The sequence below is a fragment of the Parus major genome, chromosome 2, assembly GCF_001522545.3.
Source record: "Parus major isolate Abel chromosome 2, Parus_major1.1, whole genome shotgun sequence".
NCBI classification, from domain to species: Eukaryota; Metazoa; Chordata; class Aves; order Passeriformes; family Paridae; genus Parus; species Parus major.
This window is the reverse complement of record NC_031769.1, coordinates 47,819,860-47,839,492: the sequence shown is the minus strand read 5'-3', so window position 1 is coordinate 47,839,492 and position 19,633 is coordinate 47,819,860. Positions and strand designations below refer to the sequence as shown.

Sequence of the window (19,633 nt, the reverse complement as noted above, 5' to 3'; positions counted from 1 at the left end):
TTCCTTGAAGTTTGTGCAGTACCTGGCATGGAGTTTTACTCTTGAGCTTTTGCTTGTAGGTATTTCATCAGTATCAAGAGCTGATGCCAAGATAACAAGCTGATATCAAGAGCAAAGTTAAAAATAGATCAATAGACAGGGCTTAACAGTTTTTTTACTCAGATCTGCCCTTATTTATTAGGGCTCAATCCAGAAAATCAAACCAGAATAAATGAATCTGCTGAAATTCAGTGAATCTGTGGGTAGCAGCTGGCATGGAAAATTTGGATCCTGCTAAGTTTTGTATTTGTGTTTTTTTTGAATCATACTGAATTTTGTTTTGGTGGCTAGCTGTCCCATTGCACAGTTCCTTAGGGATTTACTAACAAAATGTATAGATATTGTATATAACAGTTATTCTGTGGCCATGAACTGTTTTATGTAACACAATGAAACATAGACACAGGTACATATGGGGAGTATTGCAGCTGCTCTTCATCAATGAGCATGTTGTATGCCAAAGGAGTCTTTCTGTCAACACCAATGGGTTCTGGCATAGGTGTTTTAGTTGTCCATTAGCTATTCAAAAACCTCCTAAAGAGGAATTGCAGCAGACCTCATCAATATAACTGTCCATGGCTCCAGTAAGGGCTCATACCAGATTTGCATCTGTTTTGGTCTTTAAGCAGTAAATCTCCCTTAAAAGCATTAAATTTCTCCAAAATTATCTGTTTGCCTGGCGATGGGTCTCGGTTGACTCTCCTTAAGGTTGTTGGGATTGGTGGGCAGGGGCTGAGAGCAGGATTATTCCTGGATGTTTCTTAGCACTATTTTGGACTTCCCTGCTGTTGTGAGGACTGTGTACCAGACTGCAATGCGTGCCTCCAGTGGTTTAGGGATGAGAGGGGCTTCACCCCTCTCAGAATAATGTGGTATCCTCCCAGGTCCTGCAGTACCCTCCCTGCAGGCACCTCAGCTGGCTTTGGGCATCTGCAACACTCCAGTGTAAACCCTTGCTCATGGCACTGGCCAAAGGGAAATGCTGTCCAAAGTTCATTTCTCCAAAGCTGTTGAGCCTGTTCATGTGGCTCCATGGATTAACTTAGTTCAAAAGCATAACATACTTTCCTTCTCTCTCTTTATTTCACCTGTGTCATTTGCTGGCTTGGTGACTTCTGTTTTTTTCTTTTTAATCTTTCTTGGTCCCCAATAAAATGGAGAAGCCTCAGATTACAAAAACAGCTGCACATGCTTTGGGTTAATGCATTTAAGTCAAGCTCCAGGGCCTGGGCAAGTGCCAAGATCCCGGATCAGCTGCTTTACCGGAATTAGGCTGCTGTAATGGAGCCCTGCATTATTGTGTTGCAATTATTTTGGATTGCAGCTGGCTGTTCCCTCTATTTTTTTTATTTTTTTTTTTTTTTTTACTGAAGTGAGATAAAAGGATTTCTCTTAAAAATAGAATTTTCTTTTCAAAATCTTACAGAAGCTTTGAGTTATATACCATGTCTGTAAGAGGTGCCCCTCTGTTTATCTTTAGATTTATCTTCAAGGAGAAGAGCAAGAAATATTTGTCATAGTTTTTGAAGAGCAGGAAGAGGGCTAAAAGGTCTCAAAACATAAAATAAATGTGTATTGGAAAGCAATGAAATAAGTGATTAAAGTGTCATATAATTACATGGTTTTAGGTTCTCAGCAAGAACACATTTATTTTCAGCATCAAGCCACTTACTAGTAGCAAGTTCTTCTTAAAGCTGTCCCTATAATTTGAAAATCCTTTGTATAGAGAAGTAAAGGAATGGATCCAGATTTTAAGCTGAAGAAAAACATTTCTCCAGTCGCAAGTCTTCTGTATTTGTATCCATTCAAGCTCTTTTTGATGCATATTTATATACATTTCCTGTCAAATAACACCTCTCTCAGGTTCTCCAGTTGATAGCAAAAAGTAAACTGAGTGCAATCATTTATCTTTGAACTGTTCAACTGTGCCCTTCTTCATGTTCTTGTTAATAATGCCAGGTCTCCCAGGAGCACTCTCTCGCAATTTTATCACATAAGCTTTTTGTTTGACCTTACCTGCTGTTCCTCTGGAACATAAGGGGGGCAAAAAAAGCCAAAATGCCAGCCTGCCTTAATTAAAATTTCAGTCTCAGAAGATGTTACAGTATGTGATTTCATTAGGTATATAATGAAAGTATTTAATCATACCTCTCACTTGCCTGGGCCTTTTTACTCAGTAGTGAAGTCACCGAATTTTAAACCAACTCTGTTCAGGTGTGGAAAAGTAACTGAGGGGTGGATATGCATCTTTAAGTGATTCATAAATTCAATTTACCCAGGATTTTGCATGTTTGCCCTAAAGGTAGTTGCTTGGATGATGAAGTAGTAGGCACTAAATAAATGTTCAGCACTCTTTGCAAAAACATTTTTTTCACCCATGGGACAGCGAGCATGCATATAAATGTTTTTCAAGAGATAATGCTATTCCTCACTTCCAGGTTGGAACTTAGCAACATAGAAAAAAGGTAAAAGAATGGGTAAAAGGTAATGGATATTTCTTTGGCATATAAGAAGTGCTAAATCTTACACTGTGATATGTGGTGTTTCTTCCATCATTTCTCATTGCCATAATCTAAATCACCCCAACAGGAGGCTTTCTACCTCCCAGGTGAACTCATTTGTTTTATGCAGTGACTATTCTCAAGGAAGTCTGTGCAAAAAGCAGTCTATCTTGGCTTTTGTAAAAATGTACCTTATTTTGGTCTATATAGGAAAAGCTGAGTTAAAAAGTTATTTTTGAGGCTCTGATCCTGCACAGCTTTTGCACCAGGAGGGTTTGCTTTGCTAGGGAAGTTGTGTTACTCCCCTAAATTTATTTTTTTTTTCCCATTTTGTTAGCAGTGGAGAAATGCCCCCAGTTGGCAGCATTGTCTTGAGTAGAACATGAAACTATCCATGCTTCAGATGCTCTGTGCTTTGGGCTTCTTCAAGCCCCTGGGGCAGCAAAACAAGTAAAACCAAGGTAGAGCTTTTTGAGGAAGAATAAAGCAAGAGTACAAGGAGGGGCAGTTCACCTGGGTTGATTCTGTTCTAGCACTCTAGAGGAACTCGCCACATGGGCGATTTCAGAGCTGTTATACACAAAAAAAAAAAAAAAACAATCTAGTGTTGCAGAGTATTTTCATCTAAAGTTTTTAATAAATCCAACAAATAGGTTGCTCTGTAATCATCCAAAATTGCAGGAAATTTCCAAGTTTTGCTTCTTCTTCTAAAGCTGGATAAAGATATTTTTGCACTATTGCTTTTATGGGATTTGTAGCTTCGTAAACCAGAGAGAGAATGAGGAATGGGGAAGACAATCCAACTTTTTATCTGGGATTTTTGTTCTTTCTCTTGTGATAATAAATCTTACAGGCTCCTATCTCTGATTCATATACATTTTGCTGAGTTTCTTAATGCAGCTGAATACAGTTCTTTGTGTGTGAGTCTGACATCAAATGTGGCTATTGGTCTGTTACCAGGTTTGGGAATGTGTTTTTTACAAAGCTATGGCCAATTTAGGAACTCAGAGCTATGATTCTGGCAGCAATTATCTTTCAAGACTCAAAGTTCAACATCCTGCAGTTCAATAACCTCAGCTCTGCAGAGAATTATTCGAGTCACTGTCATTGTAATCACTTTAGGAATACATTTGCTGCATTGTTTCCAGTGAATGTAACTGGAGTTCCATTAGCTAAAAATTGTTTTGATCTCACACAACTTGAAAGAAGCGATGCCATTAGTTTAAAGTTTTGAAAACAAATCTAACATAATAACCCATGGTTTCCCCTGCAAGCTGTACTGCTGGAGTGGGATGTGCTTTTACCTGAAATGAAAGAAGCCAAACTGTGAGTCACTTGTGTTAAAAGGCTTCTCTTGTTTTTGGAGGGTCTGTACTTGCTGAGTGCCGTGGGTGAAATGAATCTGTGTGCTGCTGTGGTTTTTGACATGTGCTGGTTTACGTGCTACCTCATACCTAAGTACATTTTCTGTTGCTTCTTAAGACTTTATTTCACACATAAGTATTCTTGTTTGGTTTTTTCCTCCTTTGTATGTGTCTGAAAACTAAATAAAATAATTGTGTGGTCTTGTGTTTTGAGGAGAAAGGGATAGAATTTTAGCATTCAGCTATTATGTACTTGTCCTTCTAGCTCACACGGTGTCAAGTTCACACCCATAAATTATCTGTGATGTCTTCAAGTAGAATATACAGCTCAAAGGTCTTAGTAGGTCAAAACATTTTTATGTATATTGCAGGGAGAAGGCAGGCACAGTAGGAATGGGTAGATCAACTGCAGCAGATTTACTTTGCAGTGTGCTTTGGATTTTAGGTCCAAGTATAAACTACAAAATTGTTTACAAAGTGTTTTGAATTCCAGCGGCACAAGATGCAGTTTAAATCTTCAGACTCACAGAAAATAACACCAGGAGGGAGACATTAATTGATGTGTCTTCTATGGAAGTCTCCCAAACTGCAGACACTTTGGGTTGAGGCTAAAATCAAAATTAGCTTAAATGTATAGAATAATTTTACATTCCATGAGAGTTTAGTCCATCATTTGCAGTGAAACTTGCCAGAAAATGGTCACCTGCATAACAAAAAAAAACCCAAAAGAAAACCAAATCCCAAACCTTTTCCTTAGGCCATTGGGTACCCAATTCTAACACATCATGCCTGGATGTGAGAAGCCAGCAAGAACACAGTGCCTTGGAGTGGAACTTGGCTCAAATTCCTGCTTTCACTTGTGCTGGGAATCCAACTCATTATGTAGCTCCCACAATTTGGCCAACTGTCCTATGCAAAGTTCCCCAGTTAGGCTGGCTTTGCTCCTGTTTTACAGATAACCTTTAGGGTCTGAGAATCAAAAGGTTCTTAGGGGTGTGGTTCAGGGGTGCATGTGGCAGTGTTAGAGCAGTGGGTGGACTTGATGATTTTAGAGGTCTTTCCCACCCTAAGCAATTTTATGATTCAATTCTGTGATTCTAAGATAATGCTAGATCTTACTGAACAGCTTGCTTCATTTTTTTTTCTCCTTACAGTTTTGCAAATACTTTGGGATGGAGCTTTTGGTAAAAAAAGAAAGTTGTCAAAAACTTCACCAAATGTACTCACGTGTCTATGAGTGAATTGTAGTTCTACAATGACATTTTTTCTTCTCTGATTATAACTTAATATTGGGCATTGTAAATTTTTATTACTATAAAGTAAAAGCTACATCCGTGTGTTTTAATACTTTGCCCACAGCTTATTAAATTATTATATTTATATTATATTATTATATTTATCTCTCTTAAAGGAGAACATAGCCTAGTAAAATTGTGCGAATAGATACCAACCAAATTCTTCAGTCTACAAAGTCTACTGAGCTCTATATCTATTCCAGCCAGGGCAAAGTAAACTAAAATAGGCCAGAAATACCCTTTAGGATATCTACTGTACACAGGTGAACTCTGCTTGTGGAATGAGCTGCGTGGCATTGCCAGCATGTGATTAAAAGAAGGAGGACTGGGGACAGGATCTTGTCTCATATGCAAAAGATTGGTCCTTTTCCTTGGGAGACAGGAAAAGTGTTAAAAGCTAACTGGCTAATATTTTCTTAATTATTTAAAATCTGGAATATGCAGTTTAATGGTCTGACTAATACTGGACAATGAGCACATTCTAATAATTTTTATTACCTGAACTACTTATTAAACTGATGAATATCTTCTAGCAAGATGTCCATCCTTATTTTAGAGGTTTTAAGTGATACAAATGTCCTTCCACTCTCAGTAAATTGCCTCCCTGTTAATTATAGTGTCTGTTGAAACTTGGAATTTTATTTCTAATCTGAAAAGTTCTAGGTTTGTCTTCCAGACATGTAATTTTATTATACCATTTTCTGGTCTGTTCAAGAACTATGTTATGGTTTAACCCCAGCCAACAACTCAGCCCCATGCAGCTGCTTACTAACTTTCCCCAACGGTGCAGTGAAGACAATCAGAACATTAAAAATGAGCAAACTCATGGGTTGGGATAAAGACAGTTTAACAGGGAAACCAAAAGCCATGAGTGCACGAAAAGCAAAACAAGGAATCCATTCACCACTTCCCATGGGCAGGCAGGTGTTCAGCCACCCCCAGGAAAGCAGGGCTCCTTCGCACCTAAGAGTAAGTTGGGAAGAAAAATACTCACTCTGAGCATTCCCCACTCCCTCCTTGCCTCAGCTTTGTACACTGAGCATGTTGTCATATACTATGGGATATTCCTTTGTTCACTTTTGTCTCCTCCCAAATTCTTTGTTCGCTCCTAGCCTCCTCACTGATGGGGTGGTGTGAGGAGCAGAAACTCTGAGTAAGCACTGCTCACCAGTAACTAAAACATCCCTGAATTATCAACACTATTTTTAGCACAAATCCAAAACTTAATCCCATTCTAGCTACTAGAAAGGAATCAATTCTACCCTGGCCAAAACCAGCACAGCTGTCTGTTTACAGATACTTCTTCATCTTTTGAGTAAGTTGAGCAGAGTGAGCTCATTAACCCTTTCAGAAAGCGGTGTGCTTCCTGACTCTGGATCGTGCTTTTAGCTTGCTTCTCAGCTATTAGCAGTTTTGGGGAGTCTTCTGCAAATATAAGCCACTTCTGTGTGCAAAATTTGCTTCTAAAATATTTTCAAGGACTTCACAGGGTCCACACCAAGAGTTGGTGCTTGTTCCCCTTGGCTTTTCCATGTGAGCTCAAATTCAATCTCTTCTCAGTGCTCCTGGCAGTTGCTGCAGGGGCCAAGCTGGTCTAAACTGGGGGAGAGAGGGGAAAGTAAAGGGTGGGTGGTATAGCATACCAGAAAGGCACTGCACTAGTTGCAGAGCAAGCAGAAGCACAACCAGATTCTGTTCAGCATTCCACTCAGCCCATTTACCTCTGCTTGTGGTAACTTTTGACTTTCTTTTGGACTTAGCTTGCCCTAAGACACTGCTGTGTGTTGCCGAGGTACCTGAATTTTAGGTGGCACAACACTGAGTAAAGCAGAAAGGGAGCAGGTGAGCTCTCAAATCATGTTACATGAAAAGCACTGTGAGTGTATGTGTTTGCATTGGATGGGCATGAATGCAAGGAATCTGTTCAAGTGGGAAGAGCAAAGTAAGATTTGCCGCTGAGGGACTCTCGCCTGTGTTCGTCAGACACTCTTTACCCACAGTGCTGATACACATGTTCTGAACATTGGTAACCCATGCTTCAAATCTGAAATGAGCAATGAAGCAGTCCCTCCCAACATGAATGTTCCATTCATGAAGGATGTGTGCTGAGGCCAGGAGAGCACCAAACATGCTTTAATTGCAGCTCTGGGTGATACTACAGGCAGAGGTGTAAAACTGCTGCATTTTGTCTTCTGAGCTGCATTGCCTCATTAGGAAACTGAAACATTTGTGGGTCTTTCAGGAAGTCTTTCTCCCCCGGGATGTTTAAGTTAGATGACTTTTAGCATGGTGAGGCAGGCTGTAAAGGTTGAGAGAATTACCTTGATGATATGACGGCCTCTTCCATTTCAGCTGGAATCCAAGGCTCATCTTTCCTCTGAGGCATTCATTGAAATTCTGTGCACAATTTGTTCCTCTGGTTGTTTAACAGTGTCTCTCATGTTTGCCCTGATTTAAAAAATCCTCCTTTGTGGCAGAGATAACACAGAGCAGGATGATATAATTGCAGTAAAGAGGCCCTGGAGCTTGCAGTAATAGGATGGTTCATCTGATGTGTACTGCCATTAGAAAATAAACCACGTATGTATGTTCTCAGGGGACAGTAAAGAGGCTTTTAAGGATTACTCTTCATGTAGTATGAAAGCTAATGAGCAAAAGAGCAAGTGCAAAGAAAACTACTGCTGTGTAAGCATGTTGCCACTTCCTGTTCTCACTTTTCTTACACCTGTGTTGCTCCAAAACATCCATCTCTGCCCAGTGAAGCCTGGTTTCTCAAGCACTGCAGTCAGTGTTCAAGACTTTTGAGAATACAGTATTATTTCCATGTCACTGGAAAGTAAATAACACATGAAAAGGATGGCATAGTTTAAGACTGTGCTGTGTGTGTACAAATTAAGTAATTTTGGTGGTATAGCACTCTCTGATAGTTTGTGTCTGAGGAAAAATTAAAACAAAAAAAACCAAAAAGAGGATATAGTTTCACAAACAGTGTTAAAAGGTTGATATTAGTCACAATTGTCCCACCTCCATTCCTTTTCCTGGCCAGAGTGCAGAAACGTATGGAGATATCAACATCCAGTAAACACTGGAAGACCTGTTTCAAATACTACCTGGAGAATTTGGGCTGCAGTGATAGGAAATTCAGATCAGCTGGTTTCTGATATTATCAGCTTCTTGTCCAAATGGATTGCCACATAGAGTGACAGTTGTTCTACTTTCATTTGTGCTGAAACAGAAGTCATTTAACAAAACAGATATTAGCTTTTTTGTTTTGTCGCAGTATTTTTTTTCTTGATTATAAAGCTTGTTGTAGATAAAAAAATTAATTCACTTTTTAATATTCTGTACCTCCTCTGTAATGCTGGAATATAGTTTTGTATCTTGTCAAGTTTTTATGTTCAATAGAATGGACAAACCTGCATCTTTCTTCATGTATTTAATATAATAAAGGGTCAGGCTTTGCTATCGGGTAAAATGAAGTGACTTTATAGAGACGCAGAACCTTAAAGAAGATGCTGGATTTTGCTGTACTGGGTTCTGCAGCACAGTCTGATATCCATAGCTTCAATTAAATTCCAAAGGGTACTGATCATAAAAAAAAAAAGTCCATGAATATTAAGTAAGGAAGAGATGACAGCCAACATCTTTGCAAAGAGACACACAGGCCAGTAAACTTCTTAAACTTCCCCATTTCTACTTACAAGTCAGGGCATTAAATATTCAAGAGTACCTCCTTCTCACAGGAGGAAGATTTCCTCCTCATGTTCCCTTAAAGTCTAAGAGGATTCAGGGTATAACCTATTTTCTCCCATCTAGTCAAATTTGAAGTATGTTAGAGTGCATGTATGTGTATTGAGGCTTTTCTATGTGGTCAGAGCATTGCAAAAGGCTTACACATGGAATAGGAAAAAGGTCTTATTCTCACTTTCAGGGATGTAATTGATGTAGTCTGCAGGTTGGGACAGGGGTGAGGGGTGCATATGTCCCATGGTCAGGAGAAATCGCTAAAGTCCTTTGAAGGGTGCTGGAATAAGATTGTTAAAATAATAATGTGTGGCCCAGTGGACATCAGGTCTTTAGCCCATCTCCTTTTCATATTTCTGCACCTAAAACCTGAAGTGGATATGTTATGTACTAAGCAGTGTTTGCTAGTACAGAGAAGATTTTCAGGGATGGTGTTTATGTTTGTGTATGTCATTGGAACTAGATGGTCTTTAAGGTCCCTCCCATCCAAACCCGTTCTATGATTATGTTTTTGTAATACCCCCAGGACATCATGCCTATACATTCATCGTAAGGGTAGCCGTATCAACTTTTCCATGACTTTTTGTTTCAGTTTGATAGTCATGTCTGCACTGGGTCATAAATCTGTCATATTTGGAGAATATGGAAACACAAAGCTGAGGTGAAGTGTTCAGTATGTGTATTCAAACACACAGCAGGGCATTAGCAGTAGTCTCACAAAAGTAATGTTAGTGCAATCACATTTACTAGAGATAACAGAAGGGCTGCTTTCTGCTTGACTCCAGTGGTGTCTGTCTGTCTGTCTCTGCAGGGCACCAGTCTGCCACCCCGGGCCCGTGCATTACAATCTAGTTCTCAAATCCAGTGCTGGATTACATTCTCCAAAAGTGTCACTTGATCCCTAGCTCACTATCCATCTATGGTTCTTTATGCATCTGGGACTTAACTTTAACAACCAGAGGTGACAGGAGATGAATTTTGTGTTGCTGCTTCTGCTGTCAGTTGACACCTCTCTACTTAAATTTCTAGTCCTGCAAATACCTGAAGAGTAATGCTAAATTTTTTATTTCTATCCTTTATCCCCTCCCCCCTATAATTGGTGTACTGGAGCAGAAGAGGCCTTGCAATTTTATTATTGCTGTATAAGCCTTCTGTAAACTCAGTTACAGCAGTTCTGATGTTGGTAATTTTTATGACTAAAAAATATGCTGACACAGTGTTTGGGCATAGGAAAAGAGCAAATCTGAATGTATAATAATCTGGTGAGTTTGGGAGGTCCTTAATGCTATATCCCAGCCAAGTTAATCACTCATGGAATTATTTTTTAATTTTGCTCAGTTGACTGGAAACATTAATCTCTGGGATGGCATCTTTAATGCCAAATACTTGACCAGAAATCTCAACATTTCGCTGGCATAAGAACAGATTTAGAAGGAAAGCTATCAATTGACAATAAACCAGCAGAAACAGAGACATTTGTTACTTTATTTCTCTTACATGATGAAAAATATCCAGATGATGGCTTTCACTTTGTGAAATATATTGAACCAGGTACTGTATTCATGAATATAAATTGAGCAGACGTGACACATTTTTTCATAGAAAGATGACACAGAGTTCTTCTTCTGGTAGTTCTTCTTTGTCTAAAATATGCTTATTGTAAGAACATCACTACAGAGTTAATAGTGCACTGCATAACTGCATGTTAAAAATATGAGTGCTAAAGAACACAGAATGTGTGAAGGAGAAATTATTCATAGATTTATAATACCTATGCCTGGCCACATTTTTCAAGGGCAGGATCTTCAACTTCCTTTCCTTTCCTGCTTTTTCTGTGAAGTTCTTAATTGCTAAATATCAGCATCACTCAGCCAGCCCAGTTCCATCTGTCTAGGCTCATTCCCAGGCAAAATTGCATTGCTGATGAGCAATTTTTTATTTGTGCTTGCCTTCCCATCCACACTGCTGCCTCATTAGTGGCTTGGCTCTCTAGATCATCCAGTCTTTGCCCATTTCCCCATTTGTCCTAGAGGAGCCATCCCAGCGGAAAACCTACAGTATTGTGGTGACTTTGAACACAGAGTTAGTCACAGGTTAAAACAGAGGCATCAGCTTCTCACCCTTGTGCAGACACGGATGTGTTAGCAGTGTTCCTACCAGGCAATGGGGAGGATACTCCCTAATTTATGATTTTCCTTCTTTGACACACATGAAAACAGTCCAGTGTATTATGACCCTTAATATGCTCTAATTGCATAAAAAACTTGGCAAGTGAGAGCCAGTGTGTATAGAGATGTTCTTCTTATTAAATAAATGCTTCTCTGTTTATATCCTGCTAGGGAGCTGCATGACAAGGTAAGAGGGAAAGGTTAGAAATGCAACCTAAAAGAAATGGTCAGATTAGACTGTGAAGGCCAAATACTGGTGTCCTTGAAGTTGTTGGGAGTTTTGCCTCTGAGGAAATAGCCAAAGACAGTAGCACCCTGCATCTGTTTAGGGCTTTACAGCCTTGTGCTGCAGTCAGACATTCCTCCAGGTGGTCTCTGCCACAGTGTCAAAAAGCATAACAAAAGCATGTTTCCCACTCAGCCTGCCAGGGCTGCCAGTTCATGGCACTTGTTTATTACACTTCAGTTTTCATTTCCAGTAGCATTTCTGCAGGAACGAGTAACTTTTTGACTAACGTGGGTATAAATGATGGGATCATTTGCTATACCTTAGAACTGCTGTAATTTTGCCCCTACAAGCAGCAGGGTATTTGAAGATGTCTTTCTTCTTCCAGGTTACCAGCCTGTCCTGCCGAACCAGCAGCAGGGGTTCCAGGGTATCATGGGAATGCAGCAGCCGCCCCAAAGCCAGAACCTGATGAATAATCAACAGGGAAATCAGGTGCAAGGCATGATGGTGCAGTATCCAGCCATGTCGTCTTATCAGGTATTTAGGAGCTGTAAGAAAAGACTTATTTTCTTGGAGAATGCTTAATTGAATTAAGGTTTTGCATCACACGGTGCTCTAATAACTTCATTTGGATAGTGTGTGGCAGGAAGCCTTCTGATGAATATGCTTCTAAGTCAAATCGGTTTCTTTGCTTCCTATTCACATGGTCTAAGAACTCCTGATTTTCATTCTGAGTTTGGAATGCTTCAAATGAACTATTTATTACAGTCTGCAGTGAGGGCAATGTCACAAAGAACAAAGGAATTAGACTTCTTCCTGTGAAGAAAATTAATTTAAAAAAATATAAGAACATTGTTCATTTCTTCTCTTTTTTGCCAGTGCAGTACTGTTTCCTGTAATGAAGTTGAGGGCTTTGCCTGATCCAGTTAAAAATTACTCATCTGTGGAGACTCCTGCCAAGGATCTCACCATGTCTTCTATAACAAGCTGTAGCCAGATGGATTAATGTTTAATGGGTTCTGGGGAGAGGGAAGGCAGTGGCTTGATTTTTACCAAGTCCGTAAGTTACCCAGACTTATTTCCCCACCTTTATACCTAGCTTCCGTGAGTTACACCAAGCACATGTGAGAGGTGGCCTGTGCTTACACTTCCTACTGGTCCCTCTGGAAAGTTAAGAAACTAAACGACATCTGGTTCATTTTAATAGTTTGCACTGATTGAGCAGCCATTCCCCTTTTCCCTCAGCTTCTTTGAAAACACTTCAGTGACACAGATGGAAATGGGAGAATTGCTTGTGGGTAAAATTTTCCCCTTACATCTTCAGAATTAATATACTAAAAACATGTTTTAAAGGTTAATGATCAAGTCAAAGGTTTAGACCTTTTAGATGGCCTAGATATGCCAGGGTTGAATCTTCTGTTTGCACTGATCCCAGTAATGCATAGTCTAGTAGGTCATGACAGAGACACTTTCTAGGCCTAAAAGCAGAGGGAATTCTCTTTAAAACCTTCTGTAACAAAAAAATCCTCAGAGATGAGAGCAATTCTGAGCAGCAGAAAATAGCACATTTTGGCAGAACGTACAGTATACTCAAATTCAGTTAGAAGGAATATAGGGATACTGGGAACCTGCTTTAACTTGCTTAGTAACTGCTGTCTTTTTTTCCCTACGTCTTTCCGTATTCCTACATAGGTGCCAATGACCCAGGGTTCTCAAGGATTGCCGCAACAATCATATCAACAACCAATCATGCTACCTAATCAATCAGGTCAAGGAACACTTACAGCCACTGGAATGCCTGTCTACTGTAATGTCATACCTCCTGCCCCACAGAACAACCTCCGGCTGATTGCCCCACACTGCCCCTCCAATAACGTTCCAGTTATTTCTGCCAGCTGCAGGACAAACTGTGCGAGCATCAACAATGCAGGGTGGCAGGTCAAGTACTGACACTGTGGCTTAGATTTATGAGGATAGAGGTGCATTATTTGACAAATAAATCATGGCCTTCAAATGAAGAGGAACACAACCGAATAATCAGTTGGGGACATGAGTACTGACTATGCTCAAGTGATTTGCTGCTGGAAAAACCTGTAAAAAAAGAAAAAAAAAAAGAAGTAAAATAAATTTTGAAAAAAAAAAAATGTTTGCTGGTTAATGGTGCATATTTTTGTCATGTCTGCTAGGTATGCCTTTATAGCTTAGCTAGTGACATGAATTCATTGAGGTAAGATTTTTTCCTACCACTGAACACCACTGTGTAGATTGTAATATCCCTGATTTGGATTAGTTTTGTACTTTGTGTTGAGTTTGTGAAGCTAAAAGTATTTAAAAATATAATAAAATCACATTGTACCAAAGCTGTAATGGAAATGAAAAAAAAAAAAAAATTGAAAACAAAAAGAGAATTACTGAATGGAAGGAATAATTTATATACACTATAGAGTTTTTTTATGGATATATACTGTATTGTAGTGCTTAATCACAATAAAGCTATTTGACCTCATGAAGGAAGGTCATGTTTCTACCACCTGCTTGGTCTCCTCTGTTTCTGAGTGAATTTCCTTTAGTTTCTGCATTGTCTTTTTTTTCAGGTGAAGCTAATGGGAGAATAATGCTTAATGGGCTTAGAGGAGTTGGATGAGAAGGTAACATAGCCATGTAGAGGTACCATAACAGCTGAGACCACTTTGGAATTGTAGCATAGCCCAGGAATTATTCAGTGAATGATGTACCAGTTCACTTTAAACTGAGTTTGCATTTTGCCAATCCCTAGGACCAGGAATGTCATAAACACAACTCATCATTGCTTCAAGCCCCTACTAAGTCACACTTCTTCAAGAGACCACACAACAGTCATGCATGAGAAGACGTAGTTGTCCCATGACATTCAATCCACTGGATGGAAGATCAGATAATACTGATGTAGCAACCACAGTACCCAGCAATCCTGCTACATAGAGATGCTCGACCCAATTATTGGTGCTCCAGCTGAAAAGCAATTTTGACAAAAGAAGATGACACAAGAATCAGGTCTGTCATTTTTAAGTGGGAATAAACAATATATTTGGGAGGTAGGCTTTTAAAACACAGCGGTTTGCCAGAAAGTTTTAGAACTTTTTCAGTCCTTGTGGTGCTTTTTCTATTATTATGTCCATCTTCACTCAAATTCCCAGCTTGTTCTGATAAATTGTTCTTGAATCATAAATGCTGCATGGAGTTCCTCACTTTGTTTCAATTATGACAATATTTGAGACAAAAGTCTGAGTAGTTTTTTCACTTAAACTTCATTTTTTGATCAAATTTGAGCACCTTTACAATAGTTAAAGTTGAGCACTCCAGAATTATGCATACGCATTATAGAAAAAATCAAGGTCCTTCTGTATGTAATATCTGTATGTGACATAATATGATTTTAGGTACTGTAGATGACAGCAGTCTACATAGTCCTTGACCAATGTTAATCTGAATGTGAAACAGCTTTAATTTTACCTTTGGCATATGTGGCCTTTCCTTTGGTTTCCTCTTCAGCTGTGGCAACAGGAACTGGAGGGGCTACAATCTGTATTTGAAAGAAACATTTTTCCTTTCTATGAAACAAACAGATATCATTCAGAGTTCATTCCTTTTTTGTACATATGTGTCTTAAAGTGTGGAATCCAGTCCTGTAGGATCATAAAAAAGCCAAACACTGAATTTTATGTAATGTAGTCATGATTCATTTGCTGAGAGACAGTCAAGAGCATGAGCAGTTAAGTAAACATAATCCACTCTTCAATTAGAGGTGAAATGCCTTGGGAGATGGCATGATTTTTTTTTTATTTTTTTTTTAATCAAGATATTGAATTTGAATTTTTCCTGTGACCCTGAGCTCTCATTTCAGATTCCCTGCACTGTATAGTTTATTTCCTTGAAGTATTTAATATACAACAGAGGTTTCTGTCCTAGCATGGCTGTAATTACATGTAACTAATGCTGGGTTTGCTGCTGTGGCATCACTGACAGCTGAATGAATGGGTGTCCTTCTCTGTAAAGGCTCAGCAAGAGTCCAGCAAGAAGGACCTACCTGCTGGTGACCTTGTGCAGGACAGGTTGTGTGTGCCCAGGCTGAAGGAGAGGGGAGGGAAGGGCAATCTCTATGCACCCAGTGTCTGGGATGAAGAGACCCTTTGGTCATCACTATATTTATGTCCCATTTCTTCTCTGAAGCACTGCAGTTACGTTATTAATCTTCCCTCTTGTCAGGGAACAATATATGAATTGCCTGGTTAAAAAAATCTGCCCTCAGCATCATAGATCGATGGCAAGCTGGGCTGTATATGCTCTCAGTGGAGCTGGGGAAGGGAGTCAAAAAGGAAAGCCTAAGAATCTTGCTTTTGTAGACAGAATTTCCTCATGTCCTTAGGCTGTTCTAGGTCATGTTCCCTTGGCAAACAGCATATCCCATGCCTGACCATGGCCGTGCTTTCCCATAATTTACCTGTCTGCTTGAACAATGACCAGCTGGTAGAAAACACCTACTTAGCTGTAAGAGCAGGGATCCCACTGACTGACTTCACTCAGCCTGGTGACAGCAGCAGCTACCTGCACATTAACGTGCCTTCCTGCTGATACAAGACTTGAACTTTTTGTATTAAAAATTAGCAGTTTCAGTAGGCAGTCACAGCCACCCACCCCAAAATAGCCTACATCCTCTGATTGTCTCGCTCTCTGAAGAGTTTGAATCTCCTTAGGCATATGAGGAAACTGAATCTGTTCTCCCTCAGCTATGGAAAATGCCCTAATTATTACAGTACCATGTACATGGGGGAGCCATCTCATGTGGTGGTGTATAGTATTTGCTTTATGATGAAAGAATTTGTATTTGAAGACAATTAAGTAGTTCTTCTATATCAAGTGAAGAAAAAAAACCTCTATTTTTTGATCATACTATCTTTTCAAGTCTTTATCCTATTTTTGTTCATTAGTAAAAATATTCTGAGCTGGATTGCTTAGCACCTTTCTGCTATTAAAACAGAGATGTTTCACAATTATCAGAAGGGGAGGGAATGAGGAGGAAAAAAAATGATGTAAATGCATGTAACAGAAATGCATAGGTGGAGCTCAGTGCTTTTTCTTCAGTCCTTTGACATATTTGTAGGTAATCTCTGTAAAAGGAGTACTGCTGGATTCACATGGCCAGACTTAGCAACTCAGGAACTGGTCACCATGAGTTCAGTAGTGAAATTGTTTACAGGACATGTGCCTCTCCTGTGGGGATGCTCTGTCTCTGTGGGCTCGTTTTTCTCTAGTCTTCCCTTGGAATTTGGCAGACTCAGGCAGCTGCTCTGTGCAGCTTTGTTGTGGTGCTAGGGACTGTTTGTTGCATTTTCCCTTTGCCTACTGCATACTTGCCTTGTTCATTGTATATTGCTTTTGCCTCCTTTTTTATATTCTATAGCTGAAGGAAAGTTCTGCCAAGGCCTATACATATTTAATTTGCCACTTTTTTTTTTCCTAATCTGTATTGCACTGAAAAACCAAGGAGGCACATCCTGCATTAAGCTGACTCCATCAGATGACACTGATCAGCCATCACATTCAGATGGCTCTAATTCATTTGGGCTGTAATTTGTAGAGGCTGTACAGAAGCCAGATGCCATTTGCTATTGTTTTTCCCCTTTGTGCTGCCCAAGAAGTCAATGATTTCCTTCTAAAATTGTGTTCCCTTATGTTTCTGTTTAACTCTGTATGGAAGGCCTTCTGTACTGAAGGAAGACTCCACAAATTATCCCAGCAGCAAGGAATGGGAATGTGCAGGGGGCATGTAGAGTAGCCAAAGAATCTTGTTCTCTGCCCTCTTAGCTGCTCTGTAGCATGAGAACCTGCCCTGACATGGCCACTTAATGCTTCAATACAATTGTTTCACTTGGTGTCCCTGAAATATGCACAGGTCAGTGTCCTTTCAGCCCTGTTGTTCACTAGTCTGTTGAGTTGCTCCTTTGGGACAACTGCAGAGAAATCTGTTTCCTCCCTTAATGCTCTGGAGAGGCTCTGATGGAGGGTTATGGCCAGTCTATGTTTGGGGTTTTGGTATTTTGTCCCTCAGAGCTCCTCTTGACTGGTAAGGGAGAGGGAGAGTAGTTCTTAGTCTTCAAAAGTGTCCCACTCGTGCTTAGCCCAGGAACCATGCTTCAGAAATGCTCACACCTTAGACACCTGCTGAGCTCATGTTGTCTAAACCACATTTCTGGTGCAGGGCATCACCATCATTTTGTGGAGTGGCAGCTTAGGGCAAACACTGAGGAAAGCTCAGACTGGTGCTTCAATAGCAATCCTACAGGCTTCAAGGAGTTTGTAGCGAGGTGGGGGTCGATCTCTTAGTTCTAAGGTAACAATCTATAGGACAAGAGCAAATCACCTCAAATTGCACCAAAGTTTAGGCTGGCTATTAGGAAAAATTTCTTCAGTGAAAGGGTAGTCAGACATTAAAATTGGCTGCCCAGGGAACTGGGGGAATCGCCATCCCTGAAAATATTCAAAAGGCATATGGATGTGGCACTTAGGAGAAGGGTTTAGTGGTGAATACAGTGCTGTTAGATTAATGGCTGGACTCAATGATCTTAAAGATCTTTTCTAACCTTGATGATTCTATGATTCATAGCTCTGTAGCAGGATATAGAAATGCCTTGAGTGTTTTGGATACACTCACTGAATGGACATTGCCTGCACCTAACACAGTATTGGTGATGCAGCAATTCGGGTCACGTCTGCTCCCCAGTCAGGGCAAAAGACCATTTCCAGGGATTTCTGCCCCTGGTTTGCTTTAGGAATTGACTGTCTTCCCTGCTGGTTCCTTTCGTTGCTTATAATGAGCCTTTGGGGCAGTGGATTGATTGATGGTTAAATATTTAATGCCATGGAGTGCTTCTGAGGATAGTTGGCCCTGCATTCTGGGAGGGACTTGAGCTATTGCTGTAATCCTGCATGTTTTGTGGACCCTGGCTTGCACACTCCTGAAAAGACAGCTTTCCAGTGCATATCAGAAGGAGGAATCAACCCCCAGGCTTCTGACTCTTTTTGCAATATCTCACCAGCTGTGGAAGGGGATGACTCCTCATTATCTCTCCTAGTATAAGGACAAGGGGACATAAGAGAAATTTTCCTATTAAACCAGATAAATTAAACAAATCCAAGCAAATTAAACATGAGAAGAACTATTTTTTTCCCCATAGAGCCTTTAGGCAACCTGTGGCTTTCCTTGCAGCAGGATGCTGGGTGCCATTTCAGAGATGGGTGGACATGGTCAGAAAATAATGTTGTACTGAAAGCTGCTAAATACAGCCAGCCAGCATTTAGTCCACAGAGCAGAACACAACCTGGAGAAATATCACCATAGCATTGTCCCATCTATTCATCCTTTCTCCAGACACTGTCAGAGATGAGTATTGGACTGGGAATGAAGCTTTGACCTGATGGAATGTGCAGTTCCATAAAGCAGTATTTGTTATCTAATCATTAATAATAATAATAAATAAATAAATAATAATAATAGTTGGTCTCACCCAACAGGGTCCATTGTGTAACAAAACTAAGGAACAGAAGGAGGGGATGAGGCTAAACCTGGGTTATTTTTCTTCAGGTTTTTTAGTGTCATATGGCCCTGACTGCACGAATGACTATGACTGGCCTTACGCAGTTGCCTGTTCTGCTATTCAGAGCAGGATGTATTACTACACTGAGAATTAAATAAGGGGGAGTGCTTCATGATCTTTTCCTCATCTTTCATTTCTTCTTTGTAGCATATACTTGTTCATTACTGTTGTAAAGGTTAATTATTCACAAGCAATTCTTTTGTGCTAGGAGTGGTTTGCTTCACTTGATAATAATTGAATTTTTTTAAGTGGTTTTTGGTATATAATCTCTTATTTCTTGTCAAAAGTCCTGGCTTTCCTGAGCATCAGGTGTAATTACTACTAAGAAGTGGTTTGACAGTATTTTTTCATTGACTTGAGAAGGCTTAATTGTTGTAGGAATTACAGGAAAAAACTGGAAGAGAGGAACTGTGATTAGCTTTCAAGCTGATGAATAAGAGGTGTTCAGGGTAGACTTATGGACAGATTGTTGAAAAGCAATATTAAATTCTTCCCTGGTTTTCATTTGCAAAGATCAGCTGCAAAACTACACTTAATGAAGCACTATATTCCAGTTTATCCTTGTGTTGTTAAGAAATAGTTTTGGAAAATAGGTCAAACGTAATTTGTCTTTTATGGTATGGGTACAGTTTTACAAAAGGCATATCTGACATGGAAAT

General features: G+C 39.8%; 1 protein-coding gene across 16 annotated transcripts in view; it reads left to right on the top strand.

Annotated features, from left to right (window-relative positions):
* Positions 1 to 13,867, top strand: part of ARPP21 (cAMP regulated phosphoprotein 21) — a 141,634-nt gene extending 127,767 nt beyond the window's left edge. For all 16 annotated transcript variants that reach the window (XM_015617556.3, XM_015617557.3, XM_015617560.3 and 13 more), the window contains 2 exons: positions 11,726 to 11,877; positions 13,033 to 13,867. In XM_015617556.3, coding sequence (XP_015473042.1) covers positions 11,726 to 11,877; positions 13,033 to 13,290 — 410 coding nt within the window. In that variant the 3' untranslated portion in view covers positions 13,291 to 13,867. The remainder of the gene's footprint in view (positions 1 to 11,725; positions 11,878 to 13,032) is intronic.
* Positions 13,868 to 19,633: the final 5,766 nt, after the last annotated feature.